This window comes from Lissotriton vulgaris, chromosome 3_1 (genome assembly GCF_964263255.1).
Source record: "Lissotriton vulgaris chromosome 3_1, aLisVul1.2, whole genome shotgun sequence".
NCBI classification, from domain to species: domain Eukaryota; kingdom Metazoa; phylum Chordata; class Amphibia; order Caudata; family Salamandridae; genus Lissotriton; species Lissotriton vulgaris.
Window position 1 is genome coordinate 2,097,945,185 of NC_141689.1, and position 24,287 is coordinate 2,097,969,471.

The 24,287-nt window shown below is 44.5% G+C and overlaps 1 protein-coding gene across 4 annotated transcripts in view; it reads left to right on the top strand.

The window, feature by feature from the left end:
* Positions 1-24,287, top strand: part of LNX1 (ligand of numb-protein X 1) — a 278,368-nt gene that overhangs the window by 229,001 nt on the left and 25,080 nt on the right. For all 4 annotated transcript variants that reach the window (XM_086962645.1, XM_086962644.1, XM_086962646.1 and 1 more), the window contains 2 exons: positions 9,122-9,256; positions 20,402-20,579. In XM_086962645.1, coding sequence (XP_086818771.1) covers positions 9,122-9,256; positions 20,402-20,579 — 313 coding nt within the window. The remainder of the gene's footprint in view (positions 1-9,121; positions 9,257-20,401; positions 20,580-24,287) is intronic.

The window sequence follows — 24,287 nt, forward strand, 5'->3', positions numbered from 1 at the left end:
CAGAGTGGAGCTTCAGAGTGGAGCTTCAGAGTGGAGCTTCAGAGTGCAGAGTGGAGCTTCAGAGTGCAGAGTGGAGCTTCAGAATGCAGAGTGGAGCTTCAGAGTGTCAAGAGCAATGCCAATAGCTCTAACTTTAACAAAGGCAAAACCATTGCATTGTAAATGCTTGTTTTAAAATGCCCCTCAGTTTCTCTGAAAGCCGGTTGTTGGCACCAGCAGTGTCTGGTTTGCTGAAGGGATGCCCGCAGCGAGGCAGAACTACCGCTCCCATCAATGGGAGGTGTTTACACTTCCTTTATAATCCGGGCTCTCCCTTGAGGAGCTTGGCACTGAGCAGTCAGGCTTACTACAGAGGCAATGTGTAAATAAAGGCACAGCAGCCACTCGCTGTAAATACACTGAGCATCACAAAAGAGACTTCACACAGTGTCTATGTAAAAACGTTTATATTCAGCACACATGTTCAATCATTATAACATGACCATCATATACTTTTAGGCATAAAACACATTCAGAAATAATACTCGTATTGTTAATCTGGGTCCTCTGGGATTAGTGGGAATATGTAGCACTTGTAATTAGTAGGTAGGTGTAAACAAGGAAGAGGTACGCAGCCACTCTGAAAGGTCACTCACAGGTTTCAAAACACAAAGGAATCAAGCAGTCTCTTGACCACTTCCAAACTGTCTCGGAAGCATTTGTTCAACCCAGTCAAACTCTCTTGTTACTACCTGGCGCTAAGATGTCTTCGGGAGGGCCAGGGGTGGAGAGTGTAGTTGGTCTACTCCAATGAGGGTCAACAAGGGAACAACCAATGAATGGGAAGTAACACAGGGGAGCCTCTTGATAGGATGAGGCGCCCTGATCGGTACACAATGATCGGGGTCGTGCCCAGGCAATCCGGGCACGGCACCTGGTATGCATTGGTATGAGTCGTACTAGGTCCTTCAGATTTTAAATACGATGAGTTGCAAATTCTGCACCTTTCAGGAAGGGGGGCATAATGACTTTTGCACATTGAGATGGAATGCATCAGGCGATTCCGATGAGACACAGTGAAGAGATGCAATTCTGACCCTCCCTGGGAAGGAGACACCACGACTGGTGCATGATGATACAGGCTGCACCAGACCAGACCCATCTGGTCACACACAAAGGCGCAAGCTCAGCAGAGCCACATGAGGAAGAATGAGGCAATACTCCAGGTACACCCCCACCTCAGGGGATCGCACCCTGTGAATTGAATAACCCGTGCAATGAGCATGCAGTCAGCGTGTCGCATGAGAGAGATGCGGCACAATCAATTAAACGGGCCACGCTGGGTCCTGGAACCGTGAATCTGCTCACCACCAACTAGACACTCATGAGTGTCAGGGTCCCCACAGTACAGGAACAACACATCTTGAATGCAGGCAAGCTTTCTGGAGCCCCACACTTGACAATCCGATCTCTAGACACAAGTCTTAATTCCACATTCGCACCACGCTACCAGTTGAGATTCAGTAACAGAGGTATCTTGTGTATTTCCCTAGTGGGAGATCTTTGATGTCCCTGAGATCTCCGAGAGAACAGGAGGCATACAGTCGAGCCCACGGAGAGCACATTTCAGGGCGCCACACTTCAGCAGGTCCTCTGGCCAGGCCAGACTCTATTTAGATATTTATCCACCATGTGCACAACAGAGTCCTCTGACAATTGCACCATGTAGTCCAGGTTCTCCAGTCCCACATCCCCACAATCGTGTAGTTGCAAATCTTAATCTTTAGTGGGGCCATGATCCAGCCCGTAGAGGCTAAGTGTCACAATTTCTATCTTCAGTCCCCCCCATTCGGTCCTCAAATGGCAGGGGACTGCCATTCCAGTGGGATGCCTATGGTTTATGCCTATCGATTGGGGAATGCAAAGATGTGCTTACCCGACATGTGTCTACTGGAGCAGAACACCGCAGTCCTTGAGACTCCTGGAGCATAGAAATGTCTATATTCTATCAGTGACATTTCTAAGTGAGGCATACCAAAACCCCTTTACCAATTACATGGTTTTTGTTTTGCACTGCACATCTATTGATATGAAACATTGAGGCTGCTCCACTGCAATCCACTATTGCAGTCCGAAGTAATGTCAACCACCTCCCCATGTTAACCGATGGGAAGAGCAGGCCTCATAGGTAGTAAAAACACACATAGGCATTCCTCACTACCTGGGCGCACATGCCCTATTGCACGCACTGACCTGCGATGGCAGGAGAGACACATAGTTCCCAGCACCAGTGGTGTAAGTGCACCCGCCCGAGTCTGCATAGCAGACTGGATATGGGTTTAACTAATACGTATGTCTGTGCACACACACCAGCCTGCATTGGCAGACGGCACACTCAATCACGGGCACCATAGGTGTGGGTGCGCACTCATAGCAGCCTATAATGGTAAGCTGCTCATGAGTTTACTCATGATAGATGCCAGTGAGCACCCAGAGGTCTGCAATGACAGATTGGCCGGTGTTTCAGAACATGGAATAAGCACCACTTCCCAACACAGATAGGAAGGGCGCGTGCACTTTCACGCTGCAAGGACAGGCTGGGCACATGGCTCTCCCAAGTCCTAGCACCTCTGGTGCAAGTGCACGCACATCACCCTGCTCAGACCAGCAGGAAATGACTGGACCACCTTATGGGTGCGATTGCGCACTCCAGGACCGGGCACCTTGCAGCTATCACCAAGGATGCAAACACGCAGACACATGCCTGCACTGGCAGGCCTGACTTGGAGGTTAGAACACCAGGGATGTTGGTATACACTCAGCCTGCGATGGCAGGCCGGGCACTTATCAAAAATGCCATAGGTGCCAGGGCACATCTTCCAACATGCCACAGCAGGCAAGACACATATCGGAAACAGCATCAGGGCTGGTGTGCACACCCCTGTCTGAGCCGGCAGACAAGTCTGTGTTGTGAAACAGCTTGTCATTGCCTCTTCCCAATATGTGTAGAAAGCGCACTCACTTTCCCACGGCCTTAACAGTGAGGACATGTGGAGGGCCCGGAGACCACTCCAGAGAATCGGCAACACCCTCTGAGTATCCATAGAAAGAGCTGAATTCTAAGGCAGGAGAAACCCCATTTGGGGGGATTCTTCACTACCTGGGCAGGGAGCATCCTTATGTGCCCACCGAGCCTTCAGCCTACCCCACCCACCCCAGCGCCCTAGTAGGGCTTTTCTGAAAGGGTGCCCTCGAGGTATGGGAGCATAGGGTTAATGACAATCCGGTGGGTGGCACACTCAGTGCTATGTCCCACTCCTAGCTAGTGCCGTACCAACCTCAGGTATGTAGTTTTCCTGTTTACAAGGCGCACAGAGGTTCAGCCCCCAGAACCCATCATATACACACCCCCAGCCCAATGTGGGCGAGGTGGGCTCATAAACCTTCCCTCTGCCGTACAGGGGGAAGGTGCCCAGATTCCTAAGGTTACGCAGAGAAAGTCAGCAAAGACTAGGAGGAAAAAGCTAAAGGTTTTGTGGTAATTCCTCCTAAGGAGACCATGTTCAACACCAGTGGAAGAGGATTTCAGAGTTGCATACCTACAAAGGAGAGCAGACGCGTTCACCTTTGTAGAAAATTAGGGCAAGAGACCCCTTTAGGTTGAAGACTTCACCCTGGTTTGGGACTTATGAAATGTGCCGAAACAATAGGGCATATTTGTGAAAGTTGTGATGAAACACTAAGAGAATTTCACACTGAACACTATGGCCTAATCCCAGACAGTGGATGGTATGAAGTGCAGAGAGAGCTGAGGGGTCACACGCTTCCATAAGCATAGATGGGCAGGCAGATTGAATATGATGGTCATCCTGTGGTAGTTAGATCTGCATACAACCAATGGCAAAGCAGACACCACTCGATACAAGAAGTTAGATTATGTAAAATTCTGTCACTGTGTTCAGTCTTCCAAAGTTGAAGCAACACATTTGTATTACTCTCGTAATGTGTGGTGTAAAGGGCAAGATCCTTAAAACATGAGGATCATGTTCTTTACCTTCTGAGCTGGGGCTGGTGTGAAGTATGTGCCTCATTTTCAAACACAATCTCTTAAATTCTACTAGAATGTATCTTTAGTTGATGATTAGTTATTCGACATTTGTCAGGTAGTAAACCGGAAAATTTGGAGATGCAGATCGTTTGGGTCTCTGTAGTCTCAAATTGATTCATGTATTATCAGCATAGTGATAAAAGCTCCACCTGAGAACACATGATTTTGTCAAAAAGCTGAATGTAGAGATGAGAACTTATAGAGTATGCTGTTTCTATCCAAACCCAAGGGAACACTATTGGTGCGCCTGGCATATAAGTGGTCGGTTAAAATTTTTTCTAATAGGAGCAAAAGCTCTTCACCTACACAGAGCTTCATTTGTGGCAAATTTAGAAAAGAACTCCGGCAAAGAGTTCGTTGCAGGGACCTGTTGATCATTGCAGCGCCGGCTTAACGTGGAGGTGCCCGATGATGAAGCATGCCCACTCTTGAGGTGGGTGAAGGCCTTTGCTCCAATTAGAAAACATTCTCATCAAGCACTTATATGCCCACGTGCACAAATAGTGTTCCCCTGGGTTTTGGACAGGAACAGCATACTCTATGAGTTCTGATTATTATATGGGTAGTGTGTCTGCTGTACCTTGATCCCTCCCGGTCCCTCTAACTTGTGAAAATAGAGAGATGAGCCAATGGCAGAAGTGAATCACTTTGTAAGGTTGGCATCACTGAAATACCTACCCTTTTTATGAAGTAAAAGGGTAGAAGGCCTTTAGGGCCAGATGTAGGTAGGCTATTACTGGTCGGGAACGGCCGAAATCGGCCGTTACCGACCGGTAATAGGCTTTTCCTATGTAGGTGGTATGTTTACCGAATCGGTAAATAACAAATCGGTATTTACCGATTCGGTATTTACCGAATCATCATTTACTGATTCGGTATTTACTGAATCGGTAAATGAGATGTAGAAAGCACTTTAAAGAGTGCGTTTGTGCTTTAAGGATTCGTTATTTACCACTAACTATTGGTTGGTGGTAAATAAGGAATTCCTGTGTAAATGCAAATCTGAGCATTTACACCTGTGCCATGTGACAGACATACATGCCCTTAGGACATGTATGTATGCCACATGTGCACACCAGCACTATTCATGGGTGCAACAGGGTGTCAAAGTGACACCCTGCCACCCTTGACTGTTTCCCTATTTTACCGAATCGGTATTTACCGATTCAGTAATTGACATTCATTCCTATGGTCCTGTAGGCCCATAGGAATGAATGGCAAATACCGAATCGGTAAATACCGATTCTCTAATTACCGAATCTTAACGATTTGGTAGTTTTTACCGAATTATTACCTACATAGGATTTACTGATTCTAAAATACCGAATCGGTAAAATTCGGTATTTTAGAATCGGTAAATCCTATTTACCTACATCTAGCCCTTAGTGTATTACTGATCAACCTTGGAAAACACTAATTTAGATGTAGCCATCGGGTGGTTTCATGATTGTCTTCTCTGTCGCAAGCACCTGTTTTTTGCACCTGCAAAGCGTAAAATGAATTTATTTATCCCCATATTTAGTTAGTGCTTTATTTTTTGACAGCACAGTTCCAACAAATGAGTACGGTTTCCCTCTTTCTGTTTCCGAGCTGTACTATCTGAACATTGAGCACCTATGCCGAGAAGTATTCAGTTAAATTACTTAACTGTATGCTATGCAGGCACATAAAATAGGCACTCTGCTCTGCGATGCACCAGAAAAGCCCAGCATCATAAGCCCATGTATTAATTCCTATTCTCTTTTCTTCCCCATGCCCAATCCTGTTAACAACGTCGCCATTCAGGAGAGTGCATTGTTGCAGACTTCAGAGTCTATGATCTGTTTACTTCCTTCATGTGTCACTTTTTGCAGAGAGGCATAGACACGTTTAGAGACTGCAGCTTAGAGGCACATGGTTCAACCTCTCGATAGCCCACCCCTTGTTTGATATTAAGATCATCGTGAGGGAATTTAACTGAGGTCTGAACAAACATTTTTGACAGATAGCAAAAGCCTACTCAATCCTGAAGCAAATAGAATTTATTTTTAAGAAAAGATGCTCTCTTCAACTCGATGAACAGGAATGGATACCTTTCTTGTACCCCATAAATGGGATTAGATGATTTTAGACTGTCTGTCACCAGAGAATTCACAACCTATCGAATAAATAATTTTGTCCCGGGAAATCCTACTTTCTTCACTTTACGTTCACACAAGGAACAATCTAAATGGTAAGAGGAACTGTTCAAACTAAAGTTGCTTCCTTCTCAATGGTACGGAGCAGTTTCATCAACCATGATACAAGTCAATCACTGCGCTAGCATGCATCCTTTACCTTGGCCTCTTATCTGCCATAGGTGTAGGAGTAAACAAGTTACCAGCCTCTAAGACCACATGCTCTAAGATTGCCATAGTAGTGCATAATAGTCTGTAAAGTTACGGCTGTGAGTATTTTTACAAGTACACACAACATATGTCCAAAGGACCTTAAAGGTTCAATTATTCTCTTATTCTATACCTATCCTAACTCGAAGGCTTATTTCGAATATGGTGGACGGCATACTCTGTGTCATAGGCTATAATGCACTTGTAATACAGTGGACACAGCGCCAGCTCTAGGGAGGTGCAATCGGTGCCACTGGACCGAGCGCTGACTTTCTGGGGAGGCGCTGTGTTTTCAAGTACAGTATGATTTTAAAAGCATGTGCTGTCTCGTTCCTTGCCTCCAGCAATTTTCAGGCAATGTCAAATAACTGTTGATTGGTGTACCTGCTGCAGAGAGATCAGAGTTTTGACTAGTGGAAGTTTTTAGTCATCAAAGCCATGTACCATGCAGGTCACAAAGTGCATACAATGTAAATAGGTCAGTGCATTACTACTTCTGTCAGAGAGACCCTTTTGTTACTTGTAGTTTATAAGTTTAAACCCTAATATAGGACAGTGAGCTATAAACTATCATCAAAGAGCTACATGCAAACTGCAAGGTATGGATTGGAGTGTTATGTGTTTTTCTCCCAGTATTTCAATATCTTAATGTTGTAAAAAAGGGTCCACTTGGGTAGAAATCAACTCTTATTGGTTAAGCCAACGCCCACCCATGGTGTTACATTTTAAATTCTGAGTTTGTGCTTCCCCAGACCACTCACCTCTTAAACTACACTGTCTACCATTAGGGATGGCTTGAAACTCCCACACCTTGTATTACTCTGTCTGATGTAAAATTTCCTATAGACTGATTTACACACACTCATTGTTTCTGTGTAATTTGTATGTGATCTAAAGTGCTCAGACACCTCACACTGGTAACAGTGGCGCTATAAAACAAAAGAAATGCATGAGAGAAAGAGAGTGGTTATGGAGGCTTTAGGGGCTCTCTTAAAGGGTGGTAGTGAAGGAATCCATGGTGAAAGAGGTTATTGGGCAACGCCAATAAACTCTGTCGCACCGGACGCCACCAGCGCTAAATCTGGCCCTGATTAGACATGTCATCAACCACTTTTGTGACGAAGTATCCTGAACACCAAACTCTAAATAAAGCTGTAGGTTTTTAACCATGGGCAAAGCACCTTTATTGTCGCTCCTTGGGCGTAGAATAAATGTACTACACATTGCACAGTGTCAAAATCTTGATATAATTCAGACGCGAGTTTAAGACGCAGCTCTTCTGGATAGCATGCACAAGCATGTAATCCTTACTGATCTCTCTCTGAAGTAGTTGTGGACAATACACTTGAGGCCTGCTGGTTGTCATGCTGTAGAATCTCAAGAAAATATTGACCTGATGTGAAGAGGGCTGCACTGTTTCCAATCGCAGAAAGCGCGCCAAGGAGGCGCCATGCTATCATGCCGCAGACCTAGTGACCCGCTCCCCTGCAGTTCTAACAAAGATCCATCAATTTCTGCAAGTTCACAAACTCTCAGACACAACAAAGTGCAGAAAGGGTGACATGTTGGGAGGTATTCTAAATAAAATACACCAATAAATTATTATTGTGAAGATAGAATTGAAGTAATTCCACCTGGTGCCTAAAGCTGTGTACTGGACCCGAATTTCCCAGACCTAATAGTCATTCCTTGTCTGTCCATTATGAGTCTAGGGACATAGGCCACAGTACTTTGGATGGTACTGTGTTTGGCCAGAAGATACAAGAGTGGCTTAGCAAGAGGTTTGACTTCACCTTTCATTATTTTTGTTCAGCAACCTAAAGGCATCAGGGTACAAACACAGTCTTCATCTGAATGTTGAAGCCCTCTCAATGCAAATATGATCGAATCCTTTGTTTAGTGTTCACAGTTTTAGAAGTGCAACATTTTACATAATAAAAAATAATGATTAAGGTAAATAGCAATCGATGCAGGCAGAGCAATACAAATCAATTCATTGCGTGAATATTTTTACATCACTTTAAAGAAAGCAAGATGTGATAGGTACAAGAGGAGGGGTCATGTAATATGGGCTATACACCATATTTTTCAAATTTATCTGATATATGTTAGCAATGCATTGCCCGTATTGATAATTTAAGGCATGGGTAGAAGCGTTAATTGGCTAGAATCCCGGGGTAGGGCCGAAGCTGGGATGTGAACTCTGGCGACAGGGCTCTAGTTTAGCCACCAAAACAAAGCCAGTCTAAGGTCGATTTTAAACTTCTGGATTGAGAAATACAGCAATGCAGTGAGACGTGCAGCCCTTACTTGTTCCTTACGCTTGTGTCCTACCAGTCTGAGTTTTGTGGTGCGTTTTGTGCGTTGTCTCGATAAAAAGCAGCTTTCTTTGCTGTGTTTACTTTGGGGCAAGTAAAGAACGGAATGTCGAACATCTACAACCCCTTACTGGCCGCTCAGGACACACATTTCTGGCCTACATTTCTAATTGTTGTGAAAATGGCAGCTGAAAAATAGAGTTAGCAATTACACATATGATTGGATAACATTGTGCTGCTGAAGTCCTGGGGACTTGAACTTCGGGGGCGAGGTGCAGGGGGAGGGGGGCATAGGGGGGCTGGGTGCTGCTGGAACAGGGCTGTGTTTACATCTGTGTCTCATCACACAGGCCAGCGAGGAGACGGTGCACTTCATTGTGTCACGGCAGAGCAGAGCGCCGACCCCTGACATCTTGCAGGAGGCCGGGCGGAATAACAACGGAAGCCCCCCGCCATGCCCCAGTGAACGGAACCACCCGAACAAGGTGAGGCCTGCTTTTGTCAGCCTTCCAAGACCTTCTTTTGAAGCACAATAAATAAAAGCTACAGTGAGGGCAAGTGGCCGAGAAGCGCAGATCAGCAGCAAAGGGAGCTCATGTCTACCCAAGGGCGGTTTGTTGTGCTTGACCATGCAGCCTATCGCCCTACGAGGAACAATGTGGCTTGTCTTTGCTTCCGGTGTCTGCTCTTGCTCGCTGCATGCACTTCACGCGGAGGGACAGGTTGGGCTGGGCTGGCCATAGCACCAAGGTGCACGTTTTATTATGTACACACTTTTAACAAACCTGTTTTTTGAACTGAGCCAACAAATGCAATGTGTTATATGTAATCAAAATAAAGGGATTAACTGCACTTCACCTGTCTGGAACTGAGGCGGAAATAGAAAGCTCATGCGAGCTGGCTGGAGAAACCCCCATCATCTGGTGTGTACCCTATTCACGTTGCAGTGGCACGGCAGCCTTTCAGGAGAACATAACTTAGACAAGCAACTTTTAGAGGCGCAGTGCACAACGCCATCTGTGGGTTGGAACTATGGGTCTGTTACCATTGGGCCGCCGCCTCCAATCAGACCATATTAGCAGCCATCACCAGCAATAATGTGCATGCATGCAGCGATTAAACATTTATCACGCTGTAATGACTCGTTCAATGTTGCTGGACATGGTTAAGAATACATCAAATGTAGGTTAATTCTTCTTAGGCACACACGCATGTTCGTCATTATGCAAAGCTGGAGGGAGATACTGGCTGGTATCACTGACAATAAAGCACACCACTGAAACTGCACCCAATAATACATACAGATCAGGGGCGGCTCCTCTACGTAGGCGTTGGAGCGTCGCCCCACTGCTTTCTCGCAGTGCGAGAAGCAGAAACGTAAATTGGTATAAATACCATTTTATGTTTATGCCTGGTTGGGGGCAGGCGGGTCGGGGAGGAGTAGCTAGCCCAATTTTATGGGTGCAGACTGTTTGGTCGGCCCCAGGGCCGACCAAACCAGTCATGATCATTCTCCCGTTTTCTCCATGTAGGCTGCATGCAGCCTGCATGGAGAAAGCGGCCTCCCCATAGACGCCTGTATGAATAACGTCCTAGACCATCACAACGCTGCCATTGCAGCATTGTGATTGGCTTAGGGGAGGTGAGGGAGGCTGCCTGCTTCCGCTTCCTGTGAGCTGAGAGAGAGAAGGAGACGCAACGCGGGAGTCCGGGACCGGAGGCAAAGGTACGATTTTAAATGTTTTTTTTTAAAATTAAATTAACCCGCTCATTGTGCGACCCCCCCCACCCGCGAGTCACGCCGGCCGCGACTGATACAGATATACAATTTACAACACTGCATGTGCATGTCCAGTGGTACCATATCCTATTGACAAAGCAATAAGGTTGCATAATGAGAGGAGCAGTCCTATCGTAATTGCAATGCTCTTTTTACACTGCCAACTTCTAAATTTCCAACTGGGGAAAAGAAGATTTTGGGTGTTATGCTTAGGGCAAGACCATTGACTCAAGTAGCATCTCAGAATGTATAATCCCAGGCAGTGGCAACACAGGAAGAAGGCAAATGGCTTAGTTAGGAGTGGCCTGTTGTAGGAAAGTGGGTTTCTGTTGCAGTACTCCCCACACTTTTTGCCTGGCTTTTGATGCAAGTTTGACTGTAGCGTACTGGGTCCCTGCTTACCAGGTTCCTAGCACCTGTGTTCTTTCCCTGAACCTATTCCACATTTACACGCCTTTAGGTCACATGTAAGTCGCTAGTAAAAGGTGCCCCTGGTACCAAGGGCCTTGTGGTTAAAGAGGGTAACTAATGGACTACAGCATGAATTGTGCCATCCTAAGGGACCCCTCAGCAAGCACATGCACAATGCCACTGCAGCCTGCATGTCTTGGTACAGAAAAAAGTGAAGAGTAGAGCTAGCACACATCCCTGTGTGCCAGGCTTAACAGCACTGCAGAATGCATAGGTTAGTCACCCCTACAGCAGGCCTTACAGCCCAAAGGCAGGGTGCACTATACCTCACGTGAGGGCATAACTGAATGAGCCGATATGCTCCTATTGTGTCCAAGTCCATTTTTAGACATTATCAGTGCACAGTGAAGCTATACTGAGTTCATGTACTGGGAGCATGGCATTACAAGCTCCACAGCTCCATGCCAACTTCACTGAATTCCAGGATGTGTGGTACCAAGCATCTCAGCTTAATAAGTCCACACTGATGCCAGTGTTGGAAGTATTAATAATTACACCCAGAGGGCACCTCAGAGGTGCCCCCTGAAAATCTAAAAACTCGCTAGTGTGTCTTGACTGGTCCCCACCAGCCTGCTACCTCTAGACATGTTTCTGACCCACTGAGGTGGAAGCTTTTTGCTCTCGTGGGTCAGAAAGAAAGCCTGCTCTAATTGGAGGTGCGTCACAAGCGATCCAAGCAAGTACAGCATGAAAATGCAATGAGCCGCAAAGGCTTCCCATCCTTTGTTATGCTGACTAGGGCCTCTCCAGCTTATGGAGGTCAGGCTGAAAAATTAGTAAGCAGAGAAAGAGTGTCCACTCTCAGCCAGGACCACCCTTAAGGCGCCCTGTGCTGAGGTAAATCCCTCCCTCCAGAATCCTCTGTATTAGTTTGGAGGAGACTAGACAATAAGGTTCCCTCCAGAATCCTCTATATTAGTTTGGAGGAGACTAGCCAATAGGGTTAGGGATGTGCAAACTCCCCAAAGGGAGTGGCCATACAAAGGGTGTAGTCACCCTAAAGGTAATTAGCCCATTGGCTACTACCTTCTAATCCGTGCAACGCCCCCAAATTGAGTATTTAGGGGCACCCCTAAACCTTAATCCTCAGATTCCCAATGACCTACGATGAAAAGAACAAAGAAAAGTCAACCCCTGAACGAGAAGGAACTCCAGCGACTGGCCTGGTCCAAGCCCTGCCAGCCTGTCTGCCTTCATACAGGCTCCAACTCCCATGTGTTCAGCAGACCTGTTCAGAAGAAACCATATTTAAAGACCAAGAGCTCTGCTCTGAGGAAACGCTAACCCACCTACCAGACCCACCACTGCACCCGACGCCCAAGGCCCGAGTCGAAGTGGCCCACTGGTCCAGCGAAGGTTCCCCAGCAATTCTGAGTGAGTGTCCTTCATCGGTTGAGCCCTGCCAGACTCCGCATCGCCGCCAGCCGGTTCTGCACGATGACTCCGCCCCCCACTCCCCCCACCGGGACCTGCACCAGTAAGCCGTTCCAGACGTAAAAGGATATCCTGCACCCAGAGGCCCTGGGCCTTGGGGAGATCAACCGACAGTCTCCCAAAGCTCGAGAACCCCTCAACTTACCTATGCATCTGTAGGTTTCCTTTGAATGGCCTCCTGGCCTGAGCCTGCAGCGTTTTTTCAAAACTGAGGTTTCCTATTGGTGTGCATTAGGTGCCCCAATTCTGTGTTGGGACTCAGCACACGGCTGCACCAGTGCCTCTGAAGGTGGAAGTTTGGTGCTGCTTTGTGCCCCCCCTCGCCCTACGCTTACCTTAACCCCCGGAGACTGGGTTACCAAGCCCTATTACTTACCTGTAAGCAGCATGATATCCTTCGGGATCTGGTGCGCGCTATATAAAACATTATAAAATAGATAACATTGGAGCCAGATTCAGAATTTGAACACTGCACCCAGCAGCCCATGCGCCGCTGGAGGTGCAGATTTGTTACTTGCCTAAACCTTGCCTGGTGTTGATTCTTTATCCTAAAAACCAAGATTGTAAGTCATTTGCTTATCTGCAATTTGTTTGATTGTGTTGCTCCTACAGTATAACATTGTGTTTCTGGATATAGCACTGTGTCCATTTTTTTACCCTGAAAAGTAATTCTATTGCAAAACGTATTTACATGCAACAAAGTATCTTTGCTTCTATAAAATAAATATACTAAAAGTATTCTTTTTTAGGTTTCGGATTTGGTTACTGAGTGTGTGTATCATTTATTGCCTGTATGTGTACAACAAAGGCTTAGCACTGCCCTCTGAAAAGCCTAACTACATGCCCACACTACCACGAAAGAGAGCATTAGTATTATCTACTTTAGCCTCTGTAAAGCCTCTGTACACACTATACCTTATTTGGTATAGTATATACAGAGCCAACTTCCCATAGTGTCTTTATACCATATATTGTTTGGTTAGAAATTGTTACAATGACATATCTAGTAAAGCAGAAAATACTTTCATCAAAATACAATCCAGCACAGTTTTTGATGCCAAAGGTCCTCGAAAGTGTAAAAGTAACAAACATACGTGAGGGAGCCGTATGTTAATCCTACACAGTGATGTATGCAACTTTATTGGAGATGGAATTCCAGACAAATGAACTTGCTATTTTTTGAAGGTAAAGAACGAGTCTCAGGTCAGTTTTTCAACAATCCCTCGCAGTCTCGAGTTGACGAAAACAACCTTCAAAAAATAGCACGTTCGTTTGTCTGGAATTAAAGATACCAGTATCACGACATCGCTTAATCAGCCCTAATTGTTGATAAGAGCTACGGCAGATTCTTCTGTTCAAACAAAATCCAATCCGAAGATCAGCCCCATACACTAAGTATTTCTAAGGGGTTTTACTTGATGAAACACTAGTCCTGATGATGGTCTTATAGATGTCAACAGACAAGACCGAAACGTCGACCAAAGTCATCAACTCCTCAGCTTTTATGCACTGAAGGACACCTTTATACATCTTTGATTTTGGTTTTCTTCATCCAATTTTTCAGGAGCTGATGAAATGTTATGAATTGATTAGTGAATGTAGTTATACTGCTTTTCATGACTTTTATTCAAAGTTTTATTTTATTATTTGTCCCCATGATTTGTTCTTTGTGATTTACTCTAATACAATTTACTTTAAACATAGCCTTTCTTGGCTGTGTGCTTCTTCTCTTCTTGCTCCATTTTTACTATATTAAATAGATTTATTTAAAAAACTGTTTACTAATGTTGAAGTAATCCTGTGGATACATTGGGCTTAATTACTTAACCCCTTAAGTGCTGCTGACGGCCAACGGTCGTCAGCAGCGCTACCTCCCAGGGCTACGCACGACCATTGGACGTCCATTCAGCGCTGGTTCCAATGGACAGCGCAGCACTGGGGAGAGATGTTTACACGCAGCTAAGGTGTTAAGGAGCCTACGATTTAAATACACTGTATTTACAATACGACGCACCATGGCGCAAGGATTGACAGATGCGTTAGAAATTCTGACGCATCTGTTGACCGAAAAGTCACGCATTGCTGGAGTCATGTCACAAGCACGATGCAACTCCAGCAATGCGTATTGCGGCCTATTCCCAATACACTGCGTAACTCCTTACACCTATTTCAAGAAGGCGTAAGGTTTTGACGCAGTGGCGTCCTAAAAGTCATGCAGTGAAATCTTGTAGATTTCACTGCGTCACTTTTAAAAGGCTTTCCTGCGTGAAAACGCCTACCCTGCATACATTATACCTGACGCAGGTATAATGTCACGCAGGGCTTTACAACGTGAAGCATCTCCCTAGGTACGTCATGTTGTAAATGGGCCGCAACTTTTACGCTGGTGATGCGTCACAAAAGTGATGCAACGACGGTGCAACAGTGACGCAAGGGGCTTGTAAATCTGCCCCAAAATCTGTAAATCTCCTGTGAGATCTGCAACTCCTAATCAGAAAAGAAACAAACAAATGTTGCAATTATGTTTCCACAGACCAAATGACACTAAATACTAAATACTTACTTTTATAGTTTATTTAAACCGAATAAAGTTATTTAACTGACTGACACTAAATACCAACTAATGGATCACCATTACTCCTGCTGTGACCAGTTACTCATACACAGGGGCGTAACCTCCATTGGGGCAGGACATGCAGTGGCACTGGGGCCCGAGGGGCCACTGAACCCCGATTATTGGTGTAGTTTACAATTCTAACAACAGCCATGGGGGCACATTTCCATCCCTGTACTAGAGACCATGACACTCTGATTACACCACTGGTTGTGAAAGAGTTTTTTTGGGGACCCGGGGAATGTGTGAAGGAAGAAAAGAGAGCGAACCCAGGTACAGACAGTACTCAACACCTCAAGTAAGGACAGCTAGGAAGGAAGAAGACAAGAGTAAGCAAACAGCATCAAAAGCAGCTGATACAGTCAAATCACCAAGCTAGCAGGTAGATATGGGTGGTAGACTCGGTGTAGATTCTTGGGAAAAGAAAGAATAGACACTACAGTGCAATGACTGGGATAAAATCCTGAGTGCAGCGGAAAAGGTAAATTATCAGGCGGGGAGGCAAATCTTTAACTTTAAAAGGTCTCCGTAAAGGGATTTTTGAAAGTTTGATAGTTCAGCATAAGAGAAGAGTTGAACAGTGATGTGTAAACAGCACAGCGTAAGTTTTATGAATGAAGAAGAATGTTGCACGAGACCCAAAGGAGGAGCTGTAGATTTGGAACTCAAGAAGCGCACAGTCATAGAGAAGATAGAAGGAGGAAAACACAGTAGTGAGGATCGCATCAGAGATCCACTGAGAACTACTTTGTGGAAGGAAATATATACCCACATCATATCAAAAAAGCGAAACATAACTCCGCGAACTATGTAACAAAGGGGCATATTAGCAAGGGCCATATCGCCGCTTTAGCGGCACGTTTTGCCTCTAAAGCGGCGATATTTTTATCGCCCTATTAGCTTTTAGGCGATAGCGACCATTTTGGGGCCCGCTTTGCATGTCAGCGATATTTATCGCTAATGACATGCAAAGTGGGCTTACCCAAACTGTTAGCGACTGAAAGCCGACGCTAACACAGCTATCGCCTATTAGCAAGGCAGGCATAGCGATAAAAAGAAATCGTGCTACGCACGATTATCGCTATAATCTCATGCCTGCTAAAGACATGACTTACCTGCTTATCCAAAGGGAGGTGGGTTTTCAGGGTAAGGCCCATTGGCCTTAATGCGTGAATATTATTCACGGATTTCGCCACTATCGCTGGATATTTTAGCACAATCGAAAAAAACGTTGCTAATAGCATGTTTTCTCAGCTAATATATCCAGCAATAGGCAGCGATTTAAAAAAAAATGCGCTAATCGCATTTTGCGATAAATTTCACTATTCTTTGCTAGTATGCTCCCAAGTTCTAAAATAGATGGTCTTAAAAGGCAAACCCGCCGTGTTGAATTCCTTAGACCTTTTTTCCCATGCACAAAATATAATTGAATGAAGCATTGGTGCGTTTACATAGCAGGCGCTCCACAGAAAATAAAACGGATTAGTGAAAGGAAATTAAATGAGCGATTCTTTTTAATAGAACGGCAAGCACGTGTTTCTAATGTGTTTTTTTTAAGTCGTTTGTAGAGAATGTAGAGAACAGTACTCGGTACTGGTTCAAATAGTTCTGTTACTATTCACGCGTGGGTGCTTACTGCACCTGTGTCGTTTCAAGGCTCAGCATTATAGTGTGAAGTGCAGCACAGCCTACACTTCCGTCCAATGAAGTAACTGGTTGCAGACTCACGGTGCATCAGTGGGCTGTGAAGGTCACAATCGAGCCCTCAGTGGTCCTCTTAGGACTTCGGGTTCTTTCCGGCCGGAAGTCCCTGCGGCAGCACGCGGCGGGCTGCAGCTGCGCCCTGGCGTGACGTACCCTTCAACCCACCATGTGCAGCTGCGCTCGCGAGGCACGCGCTACGCATTCGAGGCTGCGATAATCAGCTGTAAACATTTATCTTACAATAAACAGGGAAAAAAGCACAGGCTGCTGTGTATTCAGGGCCGCGTCCTCTCCGGGGCGAAAGATGGAGAAGGACAAATGTTTAGAAAGGACTGCCCTGACAGATATGCACAAACTAATAAACATTTTCTTTATCCGACTGACGCACTATCAGTAATACCTCCACGAGCGTCTAACGTGCACCATAAACAAAATGGCTCTTAATCTGCCAGAGCATTCTGCATCCGACCCTTGGTACTCAAACAGATGCGGCCTTTTAACATTCAGCGAGGATCGGAATCCCAAAAGAGCTTTGATGTACAGCCCGGTACACCGTTTTAATGTGTGATCAGTTAAAAAAACACACACACATTAGGCTACGTATGAGTTCAGGAGAAGGGATCGAAGGCCCTTTTATAAATATATGGGCCCGTTTTTCGTTGAATTGAACTAGAGTTTATTGTGCTACTGAAATATCTTCTTGACATGCTGTGTTAAACTTGTCACCTAGCCAGATATGTCTGTGCAAGCATATGAAAGAATACCAACCTGTGCACATGAAGCTCCAGAGACACAACGCTGAAGAAGTAATGGGGGCTGCAGAATGGACGAGTGGGGCGACACCTACGACAAGGAAGGTTGAGTAGGTTCACTACAAGGTTGGGTTTCACAAAAAGGGCAAGGCTGCGCTTAGAAGAGTCCCACCCCCAGCACTGCCATGATTTCAGGTGCTGACGGTGACACTGAACAAGGGTCGGTATGTCTTAAGCAGACGCGCTGATCTCATGGATTGAAATTGTTCCGCTTAAAGGAGGGCTTCGAACAGGTAAAAAACAGTTAACATTTGAGAAATAAAAGTCGAATAAAATGTGAAAACCAGCTTGTGATAAAATGGGGGTCTGTAGTGGCTTTTGAAGCATATAGGAAGAAATGGCAATGTCTGTTTGTATTACGAGCAGCACCAGGGCTGTAAGGTAGACAGTGAGTGACCATGTCAGCCCATATTGGAAAGATGACTTTATCTTATTTAGAGCGAGGAATTGCCCGAAGCCAGGCCAATTGCTGGTGCTGGCTGACTGAAGTTCCATGACTTTGAATTGTTCCGGATGAAGCCCCCTTTGAAGCAAGCTTGAAAATGATGAAAAAAAAGTAGCCCGTTATCACGCAAGCTCGTCAAATCGTCACCCTTTGGTTTTTATGGTGCATGCAGGCGCACAGTTCAATCTTTTCTGTATCAAAGATGAAATCATTCATATCTTCATAAGGTTTGATATGTCAGGGAAGAGCTTGCAGTTAAGGGGTCTTTGAAACCACAAAAGCTCTAGCAGGGCTGATGGAGTTATAGTAGAGCTCTTCTTTCCACATCTAGATGTGGAATGTCATGTCAAAGCCCGGAAAACCTGCATCATTCTGGAAATTTCCTCACCACAAGCTTGGCTCTGCTGACCCAGCAAAACATGCTACTTGGAAAACTATTCAGAACTGGTTGTCTGATTACTAAGTTCCACATGGCATCTATCGGGTAGCAAAACAGGTGATGTGCCATAGCAGAACTCCTATCTTCTAGAAAGCTTTCACAGCAACCCATTGGATAAACAGAAGATACTTCATCAAGTCCTAGTCAACATCTAGTTAGGAAGCACGAAGGTCAACTCTTCATTTTAGGGGGACAAACTTTAATATCACATGGCTTTGTGATGTTCTAGAAAACCTTGGTGTCTGATTAGCCATTGATACTTAATGTGTTCGGTGTCTTTTGTTATGCTGCAATGTAATCTAAAACTGGAGCGTAGTATGGTGCCACTGAAAATCTCAACAGATTTCCTGCCTACCAAAATGGATACTGAAATTTGTCCTGAGCAAGAGCCCTGCTTCTGGCAGTGTTGCTGAGTCAGCAGGGTGAAGGGTCCTCGTCAAAGAGTTCTACTTAATACTCTGTAGCTGCATTTTTGATTGAGTGACCGCATTTTGGTACACTCACTAATGTTTCATTTCCTGTAATAATCTGAATAGTAGTAGCCTCCAGTAGCCAGTTTTTAGCTAATGGAAAAGATAATTTGGCAGTCGGAGATCTACTCATATGAAGCCAGGTCTACATGAGCAGGTACATTTTAATACAGACGGTGGATGAAAAAGGTGCTGTTTAGAAAATACACCTATGTATGGAGTATCATTTTCAAAAACTCCCACCTTTATGTGTCTTGGAAGAAAAGGAAGCATAACAGATTGTGTTTTATGCCTCTAATTTGTGTAAATACAAAATCCTTACTAGAAGGATTTTTTACAAGTAACCCTAGAAGTCAACAACTAAATAATACCAAACTCTGCAATGTGTCCTCAAATGGCAATATTGCTAATGTGTAGAATCGCTGGACATAAAGTTTATAATTAAAAGTCTTTTCCAGGAGTGGTATATCATTTAAAAAAAACCTCAAATACATTCCTTGAGAAAACGAGATAACCAAAGAGACAACCACATTTGCCATGGAACTGAAATCTTCTCTAGGGAGTCAAATTAACTCCAATAAAGGTCCAAATTAAAAGACGAACAATTCCACCCTAGAAATAATCCATATAAAATCAATAGTCAGGGATGACACTATGAACTGCCAATCTGGAGTTCCTTTCAGTCAGGTTGACTCTCAAATGCAACTTATTTTTATTATGAAGACCAAGCTGGGGTAAGTTTACTGTTCCCCTTCTCAGACGCCACAGTTATAGGACTGTGTGCCGACGATGAATTAGGCTGTAGAGTATCCTGCATCATTCAGCGCGGCTTAGTTTAGCTGCCTTTCTCTATAATTGTATGGTCAAACTCAAAATTTGGCAGAGTTATGTATTCAACCCCAGTGGTAAATGACTACGTTTTGTGTTTCCTGTGGTTAGCCTCCCTACCGTTTTTGGTAGCTCCATGCCGCCATTACCTTCACAGATTAGAAGACTTGTGTGGGCTTACTGAAAATCTTAAGTGGGCAATCGCACTTTTGTAGGTGCAGTGGATTGAACATGCTGTCGTCGCTCATAGAGGGAGGTTTTCAGGGTTAGGTTTGTGTCCTTTAGGTAACCTACAGTTCAGTAGAACCTTATAGATTATTGATGGACAGTTCATCTGAACCCAGACTTTCAGCAGCAGCACTAATCTGTCAAGGAGGTCTTGGGTGAAAGGCCATATTCCCAGGTTCTTTACATTTGTATAACCTAGTTTATCTAGAGGCACCATATGAGGGCCTTTCCAGGTCAAACACTGTCAAACCAATGTGGTGTTGAGGATTCACGGATTACCCTAGCTGCTCTTCAGGGAAGCCTCTCACCCATGTGTGTTTTTTGGAGCTTGCTCTGTACAAGTCGAGGGAAATGATCATTTAAAAAGGGCAAGCAATGACACCCCACTTTCTTTGTCTCCCACAGAGTGCCCTTCATACTGTTACATGCCATGAGAAGGTGGTGAACATCAGCAAAGATCACACGGAGTCCCTGGGAATGATCGTCGCGGGTGGAGTTTCCCACAGAGAATGGGATTTACCCATTTATGTGATCAGTGTGGAGCCTGATGGAGTTATAAGCAGAGACGGGAGAATAAAAACAGGTACAGCCAATGGGCCATGAAAGGGGAGATCAAAATGTGAGAACCAGAGTAACTGTGTGGCTTAGAACAAGTCGGGGTTCTGTCTACAGATACAGGAATAGACTGAGAAAAGCATAACTCCTGAATAAATTGGGTCGATCTCTTCCTATTTATGAGGATGAATAGCTACAGAGACCACAACTGTTCCTGGTGATGTGCAGATGCCCCATTGGAAGGTACAGGACTGGTTAAACCCCAATCATAAAACCATTAAAAAAAAGTGTTCATTTACAGGCAGCGTTTATGAATTGGCTTTTCTGTTAATTACATTGATAGTAATGTGGACTGTAGAACAATTGCTGCATTTTTCCATAAAACATTGTTACAGTTAATAGTGCTGCAACTGCTGAACATGATAGCAGCAGAAAGCCGCTGATTAGCTTTCAAAGTTAAGTTGAGTTTGCTCTAAAGGCGTAGAGTCTCAATTAAATCTCATGAAATCAAGCTCTTAGTCCACAGCATAAAATATGCTTCTCATCAGATAAAAAATACATGAGTCAAAAGGGTCGCATTCAAATATTTACAGATGTTGTTTGTGCACATGCTGCAGTGCGCTACTGTGAATGTGCCTATTGCAAGGTTAGCAATTCCTAGAGGGTTCTGCTCAGGTCAGGGGTGGCTTCAGGTTCACACATTCCCTTTAACAGGACTGAAAAGTAGAAGTGTCCTCAGTGGTGTAAAGCGAACTGATGCCTCCTCAAAACTCGTGAGCGTCCACCAACATTTAATGTAGGATGGCTACCTTGCAAATATATCAAGCCACTCCTGCACCAAAGGGTCTGCAGGAGCCCTTACGTGTAGATCAACACTATCACCTCAGTTGTGCTACAGTGGATTGCCCTTGTTTCCCCTCCCGGCTTACTCAGTCAAATGGACAGTCGAAGGTTGTATGTCAGAATATTGACTACAGAAATATTGTGTTACAAGAATATTGTACCCAAACTTTTGATACCCAAAATATTGTGAAGGTAAGTATATAATGGTAAGTACATAATTACTATTCTTCACTTCATATCTATGTGCCTTGAAGATAGATAAACAGATAATTATGCGGAGTAAAGTATAGTAAACCTATACTTACCTATATATACTTACCTTGTCAATATTTTAGTTATCAATATTTTTGCCATGATATTTTGTAGTACAACAAGTAAAAGTTGATATTCTGGCACCTCAACTCAATCAAAACAGAGTATACTGTGTTTTCGTCACATTTCTGATTGAAGGTTTGCTCTGTATCACTGCAGATTGATCCAGAAGCGGTAGACCAAACACTAGTAGTACATTTACCAAGGCAGACAATTCCCAACAGATGGAGTTTCATTGCATCGCCAAGTGAACAAAGGCCTTGAGTAGATTGTGAGTGTAGTGATGACAGCCTCAAACCCAAGCCTCGGTAGGGAGAGACAGTAGGGGTGCACGATTCATATCCACCTTGCCATTACTGGATTTCTACAGAAATAGAATGGGAAAAAAGAATGAGATGGTTGAACTCTAGAGAATTTGGGGATCGGTCCAGCACATATATGACCAAACAGACTATGTGAGGTTAAGTTGCTATTGAGACACACACAACATATCCAATTTATTTTCCTCAGCAGCTTCAAACAAAGGTAAGATGAACTCTAGATGTTAGAGGTAGAATATTTCTGCTTCTTTAATATGACAAACCTGCAATTCACGCCCCAGATTTATCACTCTCAAAACCTCCCCAGGCATCACCAGAGATAGGATCTTTCACAGATTCCATCTTGAACTGTGTTTTATAGGTCATGATGGTTCTTTCAATGGGGTCCAAGACGTGTAAGCAGTGCTTAATTTGAGCCAGTGGTTTCCGATGCTTGGCACCAAACCTAATTGTCAACACCAACATTTATGACAGTCTGCCACATGATGGCGCTGTCTGTCTAATTTAGAGATGAGCACAACACATTTGGTCATTAATTCCATATACATTAAAATGACATACCTGTCACCCAAGCTATTCTTATAGCTTTGGAGCCACAGAATAGTCTGATTTGTCACACTTCTAACAGTGTGATGGATAGTGGTTGGGTTGGTACTGGCAGGAGCAATAGGTGATGCAAGGTGCAGTGGTTTCCTTACAAGGGCCCTGGTACCTATTGTTCTACAAGTTATGTACTGTGTGTAAGTAATATATTGAAAATTTGAACACATACAACAGTATCAAACATAATCCCAGAAGCTGCAGTTCCACTCTTAACATTGATAATTTCTCTTTTCTGTTAAGTTCATATGAGCGAGTTAATAGTTCTTGCATATCCTATGGTGTCCTGTAAAAAACAGACATTAGAATCCCCAAAACCAACACAGAACTTCCAATTCCAATCATGTAGCCTAGGTACATAACGTTTAAGATCCATTGATTCATAACAAAGTTGTTCCAAACAGGGAATATGGTTCAATCAGCCACCTGACAGGCCTCCTCTCCTTGGAGACTGAGAGTCCACAATAGGAAGGATAATTCTTTTTAGAATCCTAACAATACCAACACCTGGGAAAATACATCTCTCTGCCCCCCTAGAAATTAATCTCTTGCCACTGATTTTGGTCTTCAGAATGATCGGCCATAAGCCTGTTGGTACCTTGATGGCTGATGACTCGAGGCCTGATTCACAGACCTTGGTTTAAAAAGAAGGGCAATGCTGTTTTATACTGATTCTTTTATTTTCTCTTATAATATAAAATATTGTTATGTACATTCAAAAAAGCTTTTTGCGATTTCAAACAGCCCGAATCTCCAAATCCGTCCATTTGCGAGCTCAAAAATGCTACGTACATCTGGCCCTACATCCCTTCCCTGTTGAGTTGGATGATTGCAATTGATGTAGCTGTCATTAGCGGCGGCTAGGACCTTCACCTCCTCTGAGATATGGGCGGGACATATGGCCTCGTTCTTTTTTGATAAAATCAAAAAGATTCAGGACACCTTCTCCCCTCACCTTCCCTCTCTAGTACCAGTCGATGAGCCCACCTCCCCTCTCCCTCGGACCAGGGTCCCATCCTTTACTGTGTCCCCCCCCTCCCCCTCTTGGCTACTTCATCTGCAATTATGAAGACTTTGAAGTTGGGGGCGCCCTCTGACCCATGCCCAGCTAGCACCCTAGCATCAATAGCTGTGATCATTACCCCAGTGGTAAATCAGATTTTGAATGTCTCTCTGCAGCTCGGGCTGATCCCTGCTAGTTGGAAGAAGGCGCTAATACTCCCCCTACTAAAAAAGCCGACTTTGGACCCCGACATGGTCTCAAATTATAGACCCATATCTCTTCTACCATTTCTCTCCAAAACGTTCGGAAAATATGTTAATTCGGTCACCACCACCTTTGTGGAAACTAAACACATACTACACCAGAGCTTATCCGGGTTCAGGTCAAATTTCAGGACTGAAACGGCACTCCTAGAAATCTCTGAGGCCATCAGGGACGTCCTTGACAGGGGCAGCAAAGCTGTACTGATACTACTGGATTTATTGGCAGCCTTTGATACCGTCCCTCACGACCGACTCCTGTTGAGGCTCCAGGAATCCGGTTTCAGGGGGACGGCACTGAAGTGGTTTGCCTCTTTCTTGACTGACCGCCAACAAACAGTCTGGACTCCGCCTTTCTTGGCTTCCATTACCCCTTTAAAGGTGGGAGTCCCACAGGG